We start from the raw sequence: 18,800 nt of genomic DNA, 5'->3' as shown, positions 1-18,800 counted from the left end.
TAATTATGATTGGAGGAAGATAAGGAGCATAATTTGGCAAGTCTTACTTTGCATTTTAAATGCTCTTCACAATTTTGTCAATTTATGTATAAGGAGAAATACTCAACTCAACCCTGTTTCTCCCTGATCATCCAATTCTGAAAAACATTCCTGATTCTTTCTCACTCTTTCATTCTCTTTCACTCTTATTCTGTCTCTCAATCTCTCTCCCATGCCAGCCACACCCCCCCCCCACACACACACACACAAACACACACGTGCACGGACACACTTTCTGGCTTGATCTAGCTTTTAATTTCTTTTCCTTGATCTTCCGCTAATATAAAACCTTCAAAAATTGGAATCTCTTCCATATCAAAAAGGTCATGTATTTGCATGGGGGAGTACAATAACTAGGCAGAGCTGGCACACAAGCCAAGTGTGTATTATACATATTCATATTAGCCCTCACAGCAAGTTATAGAGACATATGGGAGGCAGATTTAACTGTAACATAAAAGTTAAAACCAGGGAAAGCATCGTAAGCTTCACAATATTAATAATCACAGTTAAGGGCCTGGGGGTGTGTGGGTGGGTGTGTGTGTGTGTGTCTGTGTATGTGAGTTTCAAGGACAGAGCATTTTCACATATATAAGTAAAACAGACAGAAAAAATGTTGAGAGAAAAAAAATGATGTCTCCAAAGCAGTGAGTATTGACAAGGGATACTAATCAAGTCAGCATCCAACAAATTACATCCACAAACTACTGTTCTCCACAGAGTTTAACAAACTGAAAATTGGGGGGTATAATGAAGTTTCCACTCACCCCAAACTGCAGTGCTGTAAATGTGATAATATCTAAACAAATGTAATCAGATTCTGAGAAAACAAACAAGTGTTACATTTAAAGTAGTAGCTGACTAATTTGCACCAATGAATGTAAATTAATGAATATTGCAACTTAGAGAAAAACCTTTAAATAAGCTTCTGGGACCACTGTATTTTTAGAGGCAAGTATGAGAATAAAGGTGTGAATTTGTTTCGTTTAATCAGAGCTCAAGTTTTCAAAAGAGGTATTCCAACAGACGTAGTCTTTCATAACCATATCGATTGGAAGAAGGACATCTACAAAACTGGACAATTCCCGTGCCCAACATGGTCATCCAGCTTCACCCCTGCTGACACAGCAATTAGCCTTTTCTCGCATCTCAATTCTGTTATGTAGGCTCCAGAGGATAAGGAAGACATAATGCATCCCCACATTAGCGTAAGTCTGGAAAATGTGACCATTCGGAAGAATTGAGATTTCCATCTTAGACGAAAGCACCTCTAAAGACAGAAAGTGACACTACCTTCATCAAGTTTTCTTTCTACTTAAGGAGCCGATCCAACTGTGGACCACTGTAGTACAGAGATGGATAAAGAGACTGGGTACCCCCCATCTTAGAAATGAAACAGGAGCTGATTTTCTAACTGAAGGACAATTTGCAAAGTACATTGTAGTGTGTCCACGGGATTACACAATCAGGGAGCCATGATCACAAGTTTTCAACTTTTAGAGGGCTGTGTTTTCAAAGAAGAGAAACTCAGAAATAGTCTGTGTTTTGCTCAGATTTTCAATAGCATGAAGGGCATTGGAGGTGAGGACTTCGGATTGGATTTCTGAGCTGGTGTCCAAGCATCTTGATTACTGGAGAAATGAGATGATTGAAACAGTCTTTTAGGATTACCAATTGCCTGTGTGCTCAAGTCCACCTGCACCGATTAATAGTATGTGCTTTAGGACATATAACAAGTAACATACGGGAATGTAAAGACCTTATGGAGAATTGTTTCTTTAAAAAAATTAATTTAGTGGGGCTGGCTCCGTGGCGGAGTGGTTAAGTTCGCGCACTCCACTGCAGGCAGCCCAGTGTTTCGTTGGTTCGAATCCTGGGCGCGGACATGGCACTGCTCATCAAACCACGCTGAGGCAGCGTCCCACATGCCACAACTAGAAGGACCCACAACGAAGAATATACAACTATGTACTGGGGGTCTTTGGGGAGAAAAAGCAAAAAATAAAATCTTTTAAAAAAAATTAATTTAGTGTTCTATAAATTTAAACACTTCTGGACTTTTTGTCGTAAGATTAATGCTTGCTGTTTGAAAATCACAAATTTTGGTACATTGATTTACCTGAAGAACTGCAGGAAACAAAAACCCATGACACAATTACAGAAACGGAATCTAAAATGTCACCACTGGCATAGTATCACTACGGTGCAACATTCATCTTTAAATTCAAGTAACTATTCAGTGGTTCTCAATGATGAGAGCCCATTAAGCACAATACAATAAAACACAATGGACTTAAATAAAGGTCAACCATCAAATAAGCTGAACAAAGAAAACCATTTAAAATTAAGAATGATATCCTGTCCTGATGTCATTCTATGGTGCTTAGTTATTTCAGAGGTCAAAAATGGTGAATGTTCTTGCTTCAGTGTAATGTAATGAGGCACAGACAAATCCTTAACTTGAAATGTTTGTGTCTATTGGTCATGAATTATGAACAAATGGTACGGAGTGTCACTGTATTATACAATGACATTTTAAAATGCAAAGTAACATGAATGAGCTCCTCTGCATTCTGTCATAGCATTAGATCTTTTATCATTGAGTATAGCCAGCAACTCAGGAAGATCACCAACTGAAAACTCTTTGCTGCAAATAGCCCCACACGAAGGAAAGTTTCAAGGACCCAAGGGGAGAAAATGGAGAGTTTGGAAAGAGGACCTAACATTCCATCGAACTCCATACTTGATGGAATGTGTAATCTTCCCCTACACAGAATTTTTCCAAGACAAATTATAGCCTCCAAAGCAATTTTCTTCTCAGCAAATTATCAACCACATTTCCCCCAATTTCAAAGAATGCTAAACACTGTCTGATAGGAAAAAGCAAAAGAGACGATCAAATTCTGAAAATATCTTGAGCCACTGAAATAATTTGAATCCTAGGAAAAGTTGGATTCTCACTCTGCCTCTGACACTGAGTGATCCTGGGTAAGCCATCTCTCTGGAGCGCAGCTCCTCATTTGTAAAATATTGACAACAGCAGCCAACCCTGCCTACCCAAAACTGACATGCTCTGAAAGCCTATATATACAAGGTCAAGTGACAGCTCTAGGATTATTCAGATTATTAGGTGCTATTTTATTACAAATATATAGGCTCATGGCCTGATACATTCAAATCCATTAGGGAAAGAGAGACTATTAATATGCCTACAATTACTTCCAATTCAATTTGAAGAAAAAGAAGAGATTCCTCATTTTACAAGCTACCAGAGAGTTGAGAAAATCCACATGTGATTTTCCCCATTTTCAGAACTCTAAGTGGCAGAGTCGCGTATGTACGGCTTCCTTGAAATGAGCCACTTACAACCAACCATTCTGTTACGGCGCCATGAGGCAGGGTGCCGCAAAGTTTTCAACACAGAAAACCTAGATTTAAGCCTGAAATTGAACATTTATTAGCTTTTTAATGTTGGAAAAATTGCATAACCTTACCAGGCTTTAGTTTCCTAACTTGCAAAATGGGGTTAATAAAAATTAACCTCACAGAATCTCAAAGAAAGCACTTTACAAACTGTAGAGACACAGGCAACCTAACGTGTGGATTATTGACCAGGATTTATGGACCTTTGCTCAGAGGCCTTTTGGTATATCCTATAGAGGTTATTTTCTAAAATATCTTTGGTTTTTAAATTAATAGTTCCATATTTATTTATTGACCCATATTTGAGGGTGAATTGTTCGTTTATATTTATAGCAAATAATACATTTCTATGTTTTTACAAATACACTATAGCAAAGTGTTACAATTACATATTCAATAGTTTTGGTGGTAAAAATACCCTTTATATCTGGGAGGAAATAAACTCTCTCACTTTAAAAACAGTTAACACTTATGAGAACACTTGCAACACATCCTATATTTAATCAAATCATCTGGCTTTCACTCAATAGCAATTTATTGAGGGTTTCATATACAATAGATACTGGCGATACAATGTAGAACAAAACAAACATCCAAAATCCATGAGTTCTGAGTCTTGAAAGAGAGAGAAATAAGATAATTATAGTAAAGTGTGGAGAGTTCTAGAATAATTGTCCTCACAATGTGCAGTGGAAACCAGAGAAGAGCTAAAGGGCAAAAATTAGATGAAGAAGAGTAGCAAAGGACATTATAAAAAGGCAAAAGGTAAGGCTGCTTCAGTTACATGTTTAAAAGAGAAAGAGAGTGAGAGAGAGAAATGGAGCATAATTAGGAGGACAGAACCCCCACCTCTAGTTTCATAACTAAAGTGACCAACTGTCCTGGTTTGCCTGGGACTGTCCCAATTTTAGCACTGAAAGTCCCACATGCCAGGAAAGCCCTCAGTCCTGGGCAAACCAGGACAGTTGGTCACTGTATCCAGCTCCAGGAACCTGACTGTTACGGACTGAACTGTGTCCCCCACCCCACCCCCAAACCCACATGTTGATCCCCTAACCCTCAATGTGACGTATTTGAAGACAAGGGCTTAAGGAAGCAATTCAGGTTAAAGGAGGTCATAGGGTGAGCCTAATCTGATAGGATTAGTGTCCTTATGAGAAGAGAAAGGGACACCAGAGCTCTTCCTCGCTCACTCTCTCTGTCTCTGTGTCTCTCCCTGTGAATGCACAGAGGAAAGGCTATGTGACGACACCGTTCGAAGGCAGCTGTCTGCAAGCCAGGAAGTGAGCCCTCGCCAGACACTAATTAGGCCAGAACACTGATCTTGGACTTCTCATCTCCAAAACTGTGAGAAATTAAGTCTCTGTTGTTGAAGCCACGCAGTGTGTGATATTGTTACAGCAGCCCGAGCTGACCGATACACTAGCCAGGGTTTCTCTTCTCTGAGGGTCAGTTTTCTCTGCAGACTGCAGGGGCTAGACTAGATACTTTCTCATGTTAAGATTCTCAGTTTATATGGACACAATCCACATAATTTCAGCTAAAAATGATTAAACATTGTGAAATGTTGAGAGTACTCAGATATGACTTTTTCCTTAGGTGTTTTGTAGATTTTCTCTTGGATTTTATATCCAAATTTTGCTTCCATAGACAGCTGTCATTTTCCTTACAAATCATATTTTCTAGTAAGCTACCTTCTATTTCACAACGAAACCAAACCATTTCACTTTCCTTCTTACAACTTCTATGAAGATGGATGTTTTCCTTTGTACATTTGAGGCAATGCCTATAATATTCTGTCACTAATACCATGTGAGGGCCTCTAGGAAATGAGGCCTTTATATGTTACATATACTTTATATAAATGATGAATCTCAGGAAAAGTAGCACAATTACATTATCATATTAATCCTAAAGACTTAAAGATACCTAAAATTTTCTTCACAGTAAACTTAAATGTTTTCTTCAAGTTCTTTGTACAACATATTTCACATATGTACAAAAACACAAAATTCTACTATATCATAATTTGTTATGTCTTTCTGTCCAATTGGAAGGACTAGAAAGTCATAGTATGAGTGAAGGAGATATTAACACAAGGCAGAAAAAGAAAAGTTTTGGCCTTCATAAGTTAAGAAATGGCTGGGAGTGATTTTCCAAAAGAAAAAAATAGTTATGGAGGCAAGATATCCAAACTAGTATACAAATAACTCAAAATCTTCTCACAGTCTGCCTACCAAAGTTATCATCTGCTTCCAACATACACCCCATATTCCAGGCAGCGTGGTTTTCTAAATTCATCCTCAAACACATCATGATTATTCCTAGTTGTGTACCATCATTAAAAAAAAACTACTACCATTTGTTTGACACTATAATTTTTCAAAGTATGCTGACAAACATCATTTTATTTGACCCTGACAACAACTCTATGAAAATAAACAAGGGTCACTGTATTTCTTCATTTATAGATGAGGAAACCGAAGTTCAGAGAGAGGAAGTGACTTAGCCACGAAAATTTGGCTAGTAATTGGCAACGGAAGCTACAATGTAGGTTCTGAGCCCAGCGTCCTCCTATCTTCTAAGGTTATAGCTTCTTCTCTTCATATAACCTAATTCTACCTATCCTTCAAGATCCTTCTGTTCCAATTTACCAGTACTGCCCATCACCATCCCCATCCCCAAAACTTCCTCCCTCTTCAGAAGTCCCGCTAATCTCAATGGCCATTGATTTTTGTATTCATTGACAGTGTATCTGGTGGCAGTACGTAATACTCTGTATGTATATTTCCTGGCTACTCAACGGTACCACAAGCTGCTTGAGATTTCTGTATGTCTTCTGTATTGTTTGTAACCCCCTGGTGTACCAACCATCTGTTTTGCTTTGCCTTTGTTTGTTTGGTCCTGCCTGATATCCCTTCACCTACCCCTAACCTTGGCATCCCTATCTTTGATAACAGCATCCTTTAGGGCATGACCAATCTTCCATCGCAAGCAGTCTTGGTAGTGCTGTCAATCAAGGTTCTTAGCCCTCCCCTGGACACAGCTGTTCCTGTAATTCACACTAGGCCAATCAGTCTCTCTTTCCAATTAGAATTTGAACCAAACATAGGGAAAGGAGAAGGAAAATGGCAGGAGCTAATACATCCCAAAGGCAACTTCCTGAAAAGACTTTCCCTTCGTCCTGGCTCCCCACGTTCTCAAAGCTGCCATAGTTGCTGCTCTTTTAAAGGTCAAGTTCTTCAGCCTTTCCTCGGTTTCTGGCTGAACTACCTCACATCCTTTCAATAAATTCTGTTTTTCACTTAAATCAGGCAGAGTCAGTTTCTGTTGCTTGCAAACAAAGACCTTATCTGATACACCCACAAAGCTTAGTGCCTAGGGAGTGCAAAGTATTTGTAGATGATTTGTTCTTATACAGATTACATATGTTATTATATACTGAAAACATATACAACAAACGACCCTGAAGTGCAATATTCCTATTGGTTAGAATTGTAATAACCAACAGGCAAGCATGGAACAAGCTAACACTGGCAACTCATCTGCATGGAAATGATTTTTCTAACAGTTCAGCACCCTGGTTTGGTGACTGAGAAAAGTGATAATTCACTGCTACAAATTAACAAAGCATCTTGTGATGAGGGTAGTACTTATAGTAATGATACCCTTTAGTGATATTTGACATTTAGGTTAACCCATCTGTTTTCCTTTTCTTCCCAAATATTATAGGAGTTAATGTGACCATCTGAATTTTTAATATTACTTTACTACGAGATACATCCGATAAGTTCAACTGCTTATACCACGGCTTCTTTTAACTAGGTGAATATTTTAACATACCCTATAGCTTCCTGTAAAAAGCAGTGGATTACAATTTTAAATTCACTGAGAAAGGAAATTATCATTAGAATAATTTAGGTGGGTAAATGGTATCATTTTTAGAGCATAGTCAGGGCTTTACAAAGCAAGTTCCCTCTGCTGTTTTTTTAAGAAAAAAGAACACTAAGAAAAACCAACGAAGTAATCTTTTATAATATAAGTGAAATTTAACAGAAATTCTAGCTAATCATACATCAGCAGTTAGTTAATTCAGTTTTGAACAGATTACGAACCTAACTACTTCTGTGTACTTCAGCAAATTTCTGTCATTTTAGACATTTACATCTCCTCAGAATCCTCTGTATTCCAGAAATGTCCTTTGAATCCTAGATACTGTAGGAATATCGTGCATGTATATTGTATTGCATTTTCTTAATGACAAGTATTTCCCTGAGGATACAAATCCTACTCAAAAGTGGGGGGAAAAGATTTTAAAACATTCCCTTCTTTCTCTTTTAGAACACCTATTACTACATGATAGTATTTCCCCCAAGATTATTTTTTATTTTATTTGAAGTTGGCAAAAATCTTTGTGCTGAATCCTTTGTGCATACCTCTAGTGATAGATGTCAGATCAGCGTTGTGGAGAAGAACTTTTATTTGACAGGTAGATGACAGGAAGAAGCCTGTCTCCCAAATATAAGATGTAACTGCAAAACCCTTCTGTGAGATTAATATAATCTTTTGTTCCTGCGTGTAAATGACTTATTCATTCCTTATCCAAAAAAATCAGTTCATGTAATTAACTTGAATACAGTGAAATTAAGACACACAAAAAGGTACATATTTACCCAAATTAGGATATTTTGTTATGAATTGTGAAATAGGTATACAATACAAATTTCCAATGATATTTTGCTTTAATTCATACTATCTTTATAAGCATCAACCAAGAATGCTTTATGACTCACTCACTGTGCATACAGCATATACTCTAAACAAGCAGCATCCTGGTAAGGGAGGACTTTATTAGTTTTTCTTTATTAGTATATTGAGCATATGGTATGCAATACAATGGAAAAGTCTCAAATATTTCTTTTTATCCTACAAATCTGGCTATGACTTATTCCAGTTTATTACCAGCATTGCCTTACTCTCTCTGGCATTATCAGATTATTTCCCATGTTCCCCAATATCACAAGAAGAGGGAGTAAAAAAAAATTTGTTTGACAGAATCTAGCATTCCAGATGATCTTCCCTACCTTCCTTGCTCTCTTTTCTTACATCCCTCAAACATAAATCAGGAGTAAACAGATACTTACACTGCCATTATACATCCTATTATCTGCAAATGTTATGCTTTATGTCTATCTGGGTTAGAATACTGGAAGCAAATCATTTTTGATACATATTAAAATGCTAGGCCATGTATATGTAATGCACACCTATTTACTGCAGGAATAGAAAAGAAATTTATACCCATTCCTAGACTGGGATTTGCGTTATAATATGTACTTCAAGAACTAACTGAAGTTCTGCAATGTTTTCAGATGTGAAAGAAAAAAAAGGGAAAGAATGGTGAGATGTCAAAGATAGACTGCTTGTTTTCAGATTTATTTTCATCTCTAGCTTTTGTACAGGCCTTCACCTCAGAGTCTGTTCAGATTCTTCTCCATAACAGACAGATCGTTTCCTTCAATAAGGTGCTTTGGTCTAGCCTAAAAATGGACATAGATGATCACTTTCACCCTTCTCTATTTACTTTTTACAAGAATTAAATCTCAAAAATAATAGTATGAAATGGCCCAGTCAAAACAATAAAATGATTATCGTGTGATTTTTTAAACTTTTAGTTAATGTGCAAGGTATCTAGTATAAACTTAGTAACGCAACACTAGTCAGTAATAAAGAGTATTATTTTATTAGAGAAGAATAAACAAAGCATATCCGAAAAGAAATTTCTGGCTACTTACCTCATTGAATTTCGCTTCTCAAATACTTTTTGGAGAGATATAAAATAAGTACAAAGGGACTGAAATACAAGATTGCATCTACTTTATAAAAGCAATTTTTTTGGATTTACAAACTCCAGTAAGAGTTGATACCCAAGAGTTTAGTACTATACTACGGAAGAATTTGAACTCTCTTTGAGATCTTACTTACTGCGGTAAGATTTTTAAAAATTATTTGTTTTAATTGAGATAAAATTCACACACCATAAAATTCACCCTTTTAAAGCATGTTTTTTTTGACTTATATACTATTGCTATTTTGAGTGAGTCCTCTCATAGACGAGATTACTGGAAATTAGCATTCTAAAATGTTATCTTACCTTACAAAGGAAGTTGAGCTTAAAACCCAAAGACTGGGCATTTCTGGAGCCTGAGTTCATGTAGTTTCCAACCAAAAGAATTAACTCTAAAAGTCTGTTAAAGCTTTCACTCTTCTTCAGTTCTTCACAGGCGAGAGTGACTGCTCTGATGCTCGGTTTGATGTTGTTTATGTGTTCTTCAAAAGTGAGCTTGAAAAGAATGCTATTCAGTCGGGGCCGCAACATTTTCACTGAGCTCATCTGTAAGATAAGGAAGGCTCTATAAGAACATATATCACAGCCTGTTAGTCCTCACGCCAGGGGGGATAAACTTAGAGACAATACTGGAAAATTCCTACATAAAGTGAATTCTCTCTAGGTTTTAAAATATATTATTTTTATTTGCTTGAGACATTCCCAAAGAAGATGTTTATAAAAGTTTAAAAATCAGTGAGCTGTTCAGTTTTAAACAAATAAATTAGATCATTCTTATAGCATGAAGAATATTACAGAAACTAGACAAGTGCTATATGTTAATCATATAATCATTATTCATTAACAGCATTCAAACTGCCAAAAATGTGCCCCTGAGGTGAACTAGGAAAATTTACAAATAGGAAATTGAGTTGAGTGAATAGTTGGGCCACAGATAAAAGATGTACACGATGACAGAAAATATAAGTGGAACCACATTTCCTAGGAAATTACCTATTACTATGCTGTTTGAAATCAGAGGACTAGCTCTGATTGAGCATTTAATAATTTCAAACCTATGATTTCTATTCATAAAGTATATTAAATATTTATATATGCTCTAAAGAATTTCACCTGCTTGACAGAATGTTGATGTTAAATAATTAGGTTATGGTAGTATCACATGAACTTACTTTTAAGCACATTATTCAAGAATTCTATATTGGTTTTCTTACAAACAGTTCAACTCAGGTTTTAATTACCTGTTTCATAGTATTGGTGCACATTCTCTATTCCCTTTGGTATAGCTCCTATAATAATAATTTCTTTTAGTCTTTAATTTCCTATAACTCCAAGTCATTTAACGAGTTTTCATTCACCAAATGAATTCTGGGAGCGAGGTGGGGGGAGGGTAGACTCGCTTGAACATACGCAAGCGCATACACAATGAAAAGAAATTAACAATCCTAGCTATATTTATTTTTTGCACATATAGCTTAGTTTCTTGAATACAAATGCCAGGTACAGACTAGGCACTGAGATATTTGTAGACAACATGAAAAGAATTTAACAACATAAACAAAAGTCTTTAAACCACAAATCACCCTCTCAAAGCAGCAAATGTGCTGTTGAATAGACCATATCGGATCTAATATGAAAGCAAGGCATAGTCCATCATTTTTCTTCTTTGAAATGAACTTGCCTATTAACCATGGGTGTCTGCCTCTCCAAAGACTAACCTTTGCCTTCTGTTAATCCCCCTACACGCTTTCATGCTTTTTATAGGCAGATATATAAAAGTACGCTGGGAATATCCACCTGTTATTATATTTATGTAGGTCTTATCACTTACCACTAGCTTTTTTATATGATCAGCGTAATATGATACAAATCATCCTACTATTTCTCGGTACTCACATGGTAAGTATAAGACACTACCTACTCCAAAAGTTTCTAATATAGCCTAAAACTCATAACATAGACACTCGAAAACTATAGCTAGTGAAAAAAACAGCACATGATTCTAGATGGGTAAACAGAAATTAACTTCTGGAGATGGTCACTGAAAGAAAACTTTATACTCTTATGCTACAATATTTAATGAAGGCTTCACAGTAGAGGGGATACAAATGAATAAATAAACAAGTAGATTTATAAATAAACAAATACAGAGAGAGAAACTGGGACCAGAAAGAAGGCATAGAGACAAAGAATGGTGTGAGGAAAGGTTTCTAGGTTAGGAATATATGAGGCATATACCTAGGGGCAGAATTCGGACAAGAGTCCTGAAGAGTCCCTGTAAAGGCCACGACATAGGAAGCTGACCATGTCAAAGTCTGCATCTCCATCAATGCGCAAATCTCCTTGTGTACGTATGGGAATCTCTCTAAGTTTCTATATGGTTTTCTGCTTTCCTTTACGCCTCTACCACTATGTCCAAACCTTTCCCCACTTTCGTTTTCCTTTTCTTTCACGGGTAACTGGCCATGATTAGCACAGAAGCATGTTCTCTGTCAGTTTATATGTTTAGGGAGTAGTTCTTGAGTCTTCCTGATACTTAAAAAAGCCACAGAGCTACTCTGACCAGGGGCTAGTCGCCATGGCCCTGCCCTGCTGTGGCCATGCTTTAAAGGGCATGTGGGAACCCAGCTCACCAGGGTGGCCTTGGCCTCTGATCAACAAGGGATTTAAAACTTGGGCTTACATGGGTTTTTAGTCTTGCTTCAGTTCTAATACCACTTGTCTTCATTCATATTTTTATCCTTTTGGGGCTTTGTACTTCAGTCCTAGGCCTAGAAACGTAGAGAGGATGGATTTGATCTCTTTTTGGTTTTTAGTACCAGCTCCAACTGAAATAAAGTGACCAAAAGTGTTCTTTAATCATCATCATCATCACTTATTGAGTACTTTGTGCCAGGAATTTTTTACATATGTATTTTACATATATATATATGTAAATATATATATATACTGATTTTATTCTCAAAACAATCCTGGGGAAAGGTTATTATCATTAGTCTCATTCTAAAGATCAGGAAAGTGATAAACAGAAATACTAGGTAACTTGCACAAAGTCAAACTATATGTAGAAGAGCTAGAGATTTGAACTCAGGCATTCGGACCACAGAACCCAGATTCCCAACCACTTCACCACACTGCCTCTTGAGTCTCATTGGGAGCAGTATGTATGACTGGTTGAAGGAGAGATTAGTGGCAGCGAAACCATTAGTAAGTCAGCAAAATGACCTAAGAAACAGGTAATGAGCTAGAATGTTGACAGTAGGAATAGAAATGATGCGGTGGACACAAAAGACAGAATTAAGGAAGAATCCATGGGACTTAGCAACTGATCAGCTTAAATGTTACCTACTTCAAGCTAGAATTACTAAAATAGACTATTTAAATGTACTTCCTGATCCCTTCAGCCTTCCTCTCCAAATTTTTGCATAAGTAGTAAAATGATACCTCCAGGATAGGGAAATAATATTACTTTCTTGACATTTTGAGTTTTAGGTATTATGATATCTGGTAGCATTTGGAAATGCAGTCCTCAAGTTTAGGAAGAGATAAGTATTGGAGTTGGCAGATTTTGGAGTTATTTGAATAGATGCTGGGGGAGGCAAGGAAGGTTGTTGATGACAAGAGAGTAAAGAGAGAAGAGTCAAAGAATGCACCCTGTGCAGCCCCTAGCACAGGGTCTGGCAGATATTAGACATTCAAATATTCGCTGATTGATTTTAAAAGCAGACCTTAGCTGACTGACCATTTTCCAGCTCTTCTCCCAAGTAGGACAGACAGATTGTCTATTGAACAAAATTAACAGCGTATGGTAATGTTTTACTGTCGCAAAAATAATATCTTCAACTGAGATGTCAAACCAGAAATGCTAGGGAATTAACTTTGTTGAACTGCTATTACTGGATCTAATCTGTCATCAGTCAGCCTGATTTCTGGAAGAGGTTGTACATTTTAAGGGAGTCAGAGTTGCCCTTTGATCGGGCAAAATTTCTTCATTTATTTACCCTCTAGAACCAGGTCTGGCACATGGCAGGTGATAAATACGATAGGTGATTCAAAAATAAATATTTGTAAAATGAACGAATGAATGGAGGTATTCATTCATACAAGTAGGAATTCCAATATCATCAAAGTGCTAGATTGGGAAGAGGATGTATAGTGTGAAGCGGTACCATAGTAGGCTGCAGTGGGGAAGGAGGAGGGTACCCTATATAAAGGCGTTTGCTACTATGCAGGTCGTTCCAACAATACCGCCCAGGCCCAATCTTAGCCCAAATTCAGAGCCCCATATAATTATTTGGAAGGGTAGGCTCGAGAAGAATTTTTCCCTAAGCCCTGGAGAGGGAAAGAAACAATCTGCATTCTCCAGACCCCTAATGCAAATTGTAGTAGAAGAAATAGGAACTTTTGAATTACACAGACCTGGAGTTGAACACGTTCTTCATTTTCTAGGTGTATGACCTAGTGCAAGTTACCTAATGTTTCTGAGACTTCATTTTCTCACCAGTAAAATAGATTCCTTGAGTCATCCATGCAAGTTGCAGTAAGACTTAAATGACATCCTATGTGTAACACTCCTGTCATAGTAGCGGACACAATGTAAGCACTCTAAACCAACAGTTATTGCTGTTATTACTCCCTGCACTCATCCTCAGAGATTCCCAAGAAGGAACACTGATCCCTGATTGTTCTCCCAAACCTGAAGGAAAGCTTCTCTCATCCACAAGTAAGGAATGTGTGTTTCCAGGGCTCAGTGAGGAACGGGACCCATTATCTATTGAATACACTGTAAATATTGTGCACTGCTCTCTTTAGCCAGTTTTAATGCATAATATACATTTACTATTAGAAATGTTATCACTGACCACGTGGTATTATAAAAGCAAGAGACTATGGAGGACATGAAGCTCTCTCAGGCGCATCTCGTAACAGGAGCCACAGAGCAGTATGCATTGATCACACTAACAGAATTTGCTGCAATCATAAGTGTGAATTTTTATGATCAGACCGGACTACATTGACAGATAACAGTTGAATCTCCATTAGAGAATTTGGTATGTAAGGGAATGTTTTGGATAACTAAGCCTAGAAATAACAGGAAGCACAAAGCAACATCCCCAGCCACAGATACAATTATTAAAAGGCTCATGTCTCATAAAGGCACTTGAGTGCGCCTAAGTGATATGAGTAAATAAAACAAAAACTCAGCTGAAATGTATGTTTGTTTTGAGTTGTGGTCCCTCGCAGCATTTTAGTTGACTGGCATCCTTTGTTTTATAATTCATTCCTTGAAGTGCTGGAGGATGCTGACCAGGGTGTTGTATTATGTAGGGGATTTATTTGTGTTATGAGGTACTTGTCTATCAAATCACATCAAGCAGCTATCATTTCTTTAGCTGATCTGCAGTATATTAAAAAAAAGTGCATTGACAGCTTTAGTGAGAGCAGCTACAAGTGGGTTATTTCCCCAAAGAGTTAGACACAGTTTTGTTTATATAATTTGAATTTTATACACTTCACTACCTATGCAGCTGGTGAATATTGATCTACTGCCAAACTACCATAAGAATCCAGAGAGAAAGGAAAAAAGCACAAGTGTAAAAATCATGTGTGAAGGAAGAGGAGGAGATGGCCACGTGCCACTCCCGCCATCACGTGTCGCCTGCCTTTAAGGTTATTTCTATTATCTTTCCTTTTGCGCTCCTAAGAAACACATCTTCAACTACCATCATATCTGAGCATAACTGATCCTCTAGTCTCTTCAAAATATAATGTTAAGAATTCATTAGCATTAACAGATATATTTGTAGCAAGTATACATTTGTTACAAGGTGTTTTCTCCAAACAGTTAAATACTGTTAGGACCCAATTGTACACTGAATACACAGAATAATTTTGCATCAGTGACTATAATAAAGGTTATGATAATGAAGTCACATTAAAGAAGGGTGGATTTAAGTTAGACAGCAGGCAGAACTGCCTATAAAAATTGTGAGATCCAGTCTCAATGATTGAGCAAAACTCTGCCTAGAAATATGGAAACAAGGGACATCTGTGATTCTCTATTACATCATTTTCTTATCCTCTTTCAGAGAATAACGTCCTCAAGGGTAGGGTCTCGCCGGCTCATTGCTGTACTTTCTGCAGTACACCTAGTACCTGGCCTGGACACAATAATCAACACAATTGGACCTGCTATATGGAGTCAATGGCAAACGTTTCCACATTAGACATCAAGAGAGACAAAAGCCATAGCTAATCTGTGAAATGAAGCTTTGGAAAAATAGAGCGTTGAAAACTGACTTTATACCAGAAAAATAGTGATGTGCTGATAGAGAATATTTTCCCCAAAGAGAGGGATAGGTGGAAATTATGCATCAACAAATATCTACTCAGTAGTCCGGAACAGAACACAGTAAGGATGTCTGACCCCAAAGACAACGTAAACTCAGTAGAATCATACTAAGAATTTGAGCAAGAAATTCAAAACATCTTTCTGCAAACAGCTGTCCAAGGCCGAGAACGGCCATCAACACATCCACTGTGGCGCTGTGCTGTTCTATCAGGGATTTCTGACATGAAGAAGGAAAAAGGGGCCCATTTTTGATTTTTTAAATTTAATGAAAAGCAATCAATAGGAGAATTGATTGACATACATAGACTTAATCTGAATATTCGCTTTTCAGGTGGTTTTATTTTATCTTATTTTATAGAAAAGGCTGATGGAAATGAGCAATCTTGTCACAAAATGGATTATCATGAGACGTCAACGAAATGAACAAGAAGTTGAATACATGGATTTGAGAATGGTGAGTTTTCTTTCACCTAATCTCGAAATTACTCAACCAGCTTTTTCTCAGCTAAAATGAAAGCACATCTACAAGTAAGAGCTAGCATTCATATTTACAGAAAGAATGAAAATAGAAACAATCAAGGCGCTATATATCAAAACACTAAACACCTGAATGAAAGCAGATAAAATAAAGAAAAATGCCATTTTCCCAATGAATATGCAAACTTGAATAATGATTTAATATTAATGGAACAGAAGAGCTACAATTTTCCATCCAAACTAATTGCCTTTGATGATATGTGGGAGAAAAAAAAAAAGCTTTTAAGAATTTCCTTTTCCCCTGGTTAAGTTATCTTGAATACAGCTCATAAGCTCTTATGTGGCTTTTAAAAAATTAAAATGCACACAAACTTTACAGTTGTCCTTCCAACTATAGGCATAAATCCACTCCTCCCGCCTTCCTATATTTGTGTAGAAAAAGAAACAAAAATTAAATGTGCTGTCAGCAATATCACATAATCTGTGCTTTTCATTATAAATGTTTTTATGCACAAGGCTATCTCAACATCTTTTTGTTAGATTATAGCCTTAGAATGTTTTTAATTGAAAAATATGGGTAATTTTGAAGTCAGAAAAACAAAGTACTGATTACTAAGAGAACTAATTACTGCCCTCTTTTTCTCAGAAGATGTGTTAGTTTAATAGATAGACACAGTATGGGTCTCCATCCTCGGGGCAAGACAAGTGGGAATTTCCATAGCTCTGAGGGTTGAGAGCAGCTGAGCTGCAAACACACTCCGAAGAGTCTAAAAGCTCCTGCTGGGGGTTCTAACTGGCAGAGCTTTCAAAGATCTGTGCTTTTTTTCCAGTAAAGGTACAGCACATAATTACAACAATGTACCAAATTCAATTCTGTGGGAGGCAGGTTGGAAGACAAGCCAGTGGGAAGCTATGCAGCCAATCTATCCCCCTAAAGAAAAGGATTATTGATCATAGAAGGTGTGGGAACTAGCATATCCCTCTTACTAGGAGGTCTGCCTTTAGACAGAAAGAAATGTCCCTGGGTTTTGTCATTTGTTTCTTTTTTCTCTCTCTCTCTCTCTTTTTCTTTTTTGTTTCTTTTTAACTTACCACATGTGACTACAAGCAAACCCAATGATGCAGCTGCTAAAAAAACCAAAAGATTAAGAAAAAGCTTAGCAGCCTGGTCACTGTCTCAGATAAATTTATTTCTTTCAAATAGTCGAAGCCAGATTTTTCCCCAGTTTTGCCAATTTTATTGCTTTGTTTTCGTTTTCTTTTTTTTTTTTTTTTTTTGGTAAGTAAGATTAGCCCTGAGCTAACATCTGCTGCCAATCCTCCTCTTTTTGCTGAGGAAGACTGGCCCCGAGCTAACATCTGTGCCTGTGTTCCTCCATTTTATATGTGGGACGCCTGCCACAGCATGGCTTGATAAGTGGTGTGTAGGTCCGTGGCCGGGATCCGAACCCATGAACCCTGGGCTGCTGAAGCGGAGCATGTGAAATTAACCACTATACCACCAGGCTGGCCCCCCAATTTCATTGTTTTTTGTTTTGATGATGATGATGATTGTAATGAATCTTGCAGGAGTAATCTTACTTCTAGCATAAGTCTATCCCTAACTGATGAGATTTTGTTTTTATCATCCAGGAAGTTATATAATAATGCAAACTCTACAGGACACTGGCAAGCGTTATCGGAATAAAATCGGGAAAGTATTTATTGTTAGAGAAGGAAAGAAAAGGTTTCAATAAGAGGGCTAAATTCTTCCATGTTATCAAGTGCTATATGGATACAGAATCCGACAAGACTGAAAAGACTCCACTGATTTTGCAATCACGTTAATACATTCAGCTACATTTGTTAAGTATATATCACGTGAATAAAATCAACATGATGCATGCCCTCATAGAAGTTGCAATCTAGTGGGGGTTACAGACATTCAATAAATAACTTTGCAAATAAACATTTAATTACAAACCATGATAAATTTCCAGAAAGGAAAAGGAAAAAGGTGTTCTGAGAGATTAAGAGGAAGACCTAATTTTGACTGATAGGTAAGTGAAGGCACCACCGGGAGAATGAAATTGAAGCTGAGACTCGAAGAATAAGCAGGAGAGAGGCAGGCAGGCAGCAAGTAAGAGGGGCATGTGTAATGCACCAGAGGCAGGAAAGAGCATGGCAAATTCAAAAAACAGAAAAACAAAATACAACGTGGCTGAGGCATAATGAACAAGAGGCCAAGCAGCAAGAGACAAAAGTAGGAGAGGTGGTGAGTTGTGGGAAGGAGTTTATACTGTAGCCTTAGTGCCACACCATGAACCAGTGCTTTAAGCAGATGAATAACATGATGCAACACAAACGCACTCTAGAAATGTCACATGGAGTGCGGTGCTGAGACACATTTGGAGAAGGGCAAAAGTGTAAGTGCGGAAAACAAGCTAAAAGCATATCATAATGGTTAAAGGGAATGCCAGTGCTGGCTTGGGCTAAGGTAGTGAAGGCACAGATGAAGAGAAGTGAACAGATCTGATGAATATTTTAGATGCAATTAGACGGTAATTAACAACCTCTCCCAGATCAGTTTCAATGCATTGTTGAAGGCGGAATGCTGATTGCTGTTTGTTGAATGGTGAATGAGAGGTAAAGAAGTAGAGAACAAAAGGAGCCTAAGCAGAA

At 37.4% G+C, this 18,800-nt stretch overlaps 1 protein-coding gene across 7 annotated transcripts in view; it reads right to left on the bottom strand.

Annotated features, from left to right (window-relative positions):
- The window catches only part of DIAPH2 (diaphanous related formin 2), an 816,328-nt gene that overhangs the window by 401,844 nt on the left and 395,684 nt on the right, over positions 1–18,800 (bottom strand). For all 7 annotated transcript variants that reach the window (XM_070605395.1, XM_070605389.1, XM_070605392.1 and 4 more), the window contains one exon: positions 9,617–9,856. In XM_070605395.1, coding sequence (XP_070461496.1) covers positions 9,617–9,856 — 240 coding nt within the window. The remainder of the gene's footprint in view (positions 1–9,616; positions 9,857–18,800) is intronic.

This window comes from Equus przewalskii, chromosome X (genome assembly GCF_037783145.1).
Source record: "Equus przewalskii isolate Varuska chromosome X, EquPr2, whole genome shotgun sequence".
NCBI classification, from domain to species: domain Eukaryota; kingdom Metazoa; phylum Chordata; class Mammalia; order Perissodactyla; family Equidae; genus Equus; species Equus przewalskii.
The sequence above is the reverse complement of the archived record's forward strand: the minus strand, read 5'-3'. Positions and strand labels throughout refer to the sequence as shown.